This window comes from Microtus ochrogaster (genome assembly GCF_000317375.1).
Source record: "Microtus ochrogaster isolate Prairie Vole_2 chromosome 14 unlocalized genomic scaffold, MicOch1.0 chr14_random_2, whole genome shotgun sequence".
NCBI lineage: Eukaryota > Metazoa > Chordata > Mammalia > Rodentia > Cricetidae > Microtus > Microtus ochrogaster.
This window is the reverse complement of record NW_004949097.1, coordinates 13,262,364-13,264,910: the sequence shown is the minus strand read 5'-3', so window position 1 is coordinate 13,264,910 and position 2,547 is coordinate 13,262,364. Positions and strand designations below refer to the sequence as shown.

General features: G+C 46.8%; 1 protein-coding gene across 3 annotated transcripts in view; it reads right to left on the bottom strand.

Moving 5' to 3' along the window:
• The window catches only part of Stk38l (serine/threonine kinase 38 like), a 62,589-nt gene that overhangs the window by 3,879 nt on the left and 56,163 nt on the right, over positions 1 to 2,547 (bottom strand). For all 3 annotated transcript variants that reach the window (XM_005364606.3, XM_026787929.1, XM_026787930.1), the window contains 2 exons: positions 1,165 to 1,282; positions 660 to 783 (listed from right to left, as the gene is read on the bottom strand). In XM_005364606.3, coding sequence (XP_005364663.1) covers positions 660 to 783; positions 1,165 to 1,282 — 242 coding nt within the window. The remainder of the gene's footprint in view (positions 1 to 659; positions 784 to 1,164; positions 1,283 to 2,547) is intronic.

Below are 2,547 nucleotides of genomic sequence, written 5' to 3'. Positions count from 1 at the left end.
GCACCGTGTGAAGATCTGGTGCTGTGACTGGGGTGTCCTGCTGTGGGTGTCTGTGCACCGTGTGAAGATCTATTTCTGTGATTGCGGTAATAAAAAGTAGAACGGTCAATAGCTAGGCAGGAGGCATGGGTGGGACTTCCAGGGAGAGAAAGGAAGAGAAGGAGAATCTAGGCATGCAGGAGAAGCCAGGAGACACGGAAAGGAAACAGGAGGTACAGAGAGGTAATGCCACAGGACAGAACATAAATTAATATAAATGTGTTAATTTAAGTTATAAAAACTAGTTAGGAACACGCCTAAGCTATAGGCCAAGATTTCAGTACTAAGAAGGCTCTGTGTCATTCATGTCATTTTGTAGGGAATGAGAAATAAGTAGTTAAGAGCACTTGCTGCTCTTGCAGAGGACCTGGGTCCAATTCCCAGCACCCACACTAAGTGGCTCACAACCGCCTGTAACTCCAGTTCCAAGGGATCTCCTAGCCTCCATGAGCAAGTGGTACCCACATACTTACACATAAAAATGATAAACTCTTCCTTAAAAGTTTGAATTGTGTAAATCCTTTATTTAAATTGACCAGATCAGCGGCACTCTCCTCCACACACCAGCCCTGCCTCCGAGAAATGGATCATTTGGACCTAGGACGTTTTAAGTCACTAACCTGAGAATCAAGTCCTTGGCTTTCTCCGAGACGGGCACTTCTGGAGGAAACGCCAGTGTCTCCTTCCAGCTCATAACTTTTCTGTATGTCTCCTGGGGTGTCTCGGAGCAGAAAGGTGGGAAGCCTGGGCATCAGGGAAACAGAATGAGCTTTGGTGATCAGCCAGATCTACAGGTACAGAGCCACGAGAGACAAGCAGACCGAGCGCTCTGAGGTGACACCAGCGTGCACCAGTTTACCGTGACATTACTAACGAAGTCCCGCCTTCTCTCATCTTAACCCTTCATGTTAAACCCTTCCTTTGATAAAAAAAAAAAAAAAAAGCCAAGATAAATGACTTTCTCCCTGCCATAGGGTCCCTGAGCAGTTTATCAATTCGTATTTAACACTGAAAAATGTGGGAAATAGATTCAAAACGCTCTGCTATTTTTGCCTTTAATAGCTGTAATAAGTTCAAACGATGGCACCAAACCAGATAAGTATCACACACATGAACAGGACTTACCTATCAGCATTTCATACATGATCACTCCCAAGGACCACCAATCACACAGTTTGTTGTAGCCAGTCTGCATGAAGACTTCCGGAGCAATGTAGTCTGGCGTTCCGACTGTGGAATAAGCCTACAAAGGAGCAGCTTGTCAAACTGGCATTCTGAACCTCTCAGGAGTGTGGATCACTCACTAGAGGAGGTTCTCACTTATTGGTGCCTTTGTGTGTCACATATAGGGCTGGCTGACAGGTGCTGAGTCAGGTACCGCATGCAGAACACAGGATTCTGGGCCAAAGAGAAGCCCCTTGTCCACTTCAAAAGGAAAGAAAAGGCTGCGCCCACTGGGCCTGACTTCCCCGCTCACTACTCCTATGAGCTACCCTTGGAGCTACCCTTGGAGCTCACCAAAGCTCCAGGTGGAAGAACCTACAACAGTCTGACCTGAGGCTAAACCAATAAAACACACTCTGTAAGCTCCCTTCCTTAGAGCTCAACTCCAGCACATTACATCAGGAGCCATGTGCATATTCCTCCTCGATCCACATCAAATCCTATAAAATGAACCTTAAAGCTGGCAGCTCTCCACAGGGGCACTATCGTAGAGCCACTGAAAACGTGACAGCAGGCGTCACTTCAGGGACCAGGGGACAGGAAACTGGCAGTTGTGGGCTGAAGGGATCCCCTGACCGACACGGATGAACTCTCACTTCTCCCTCGGGAGCCACTGGCCCATGAGGATGACGCTTGGTAGGAAACACAGACATTCTCTGCCTTGTTTTTGTTTATATTTTAACATGGGGTCTCAGTATGAAGCCCAGGCTGGTCTCAGGACTCAGAATGCCCCTGCCTCAGCCTCTTAAGTAGGGAGTTACAGAGGAGCACCAACGCCTGCCCCTCAGATAAGTTGTTAAGCAGTATTCACTTCTCCCCTTTTAAAATAGGAAGACTGTAATATTTTCTCAGATGTAGCATCTTATCTAAAATGACACATTCAAAAATAGAATGACATTTTTCTCCTTAATGCACGACTGGACACACTTTATAGTTTACTAGAATATCAAAGTTTGCAGCTACTTGGGCCAATAAGCAAATGAGCCCAAAATGCAAAAGGTGCCAGGCTGTGGTCTAGCACGCCCCAAAGGAACACAGTGTCAGCAGCTTTGTCATTGCTGACTAGAACTGAAAAATGAGGTGTCTGCATGTGCTGGGCGCTCTGTAAGAGACCAGGAAAACAAAGTCAGAGCTACCTTCCTAGCTGCAGATGTTCACACAGCAGTTAGTTAATTCCCAGCTGCAGACGCTCACACCTCAGTTAATTCCCAGCTGCAGACAGTTAATTCCCAGCTGCAGACGTTCACACCTCAGTTAATCCCTAGGGCAGATGTTCACACCTCA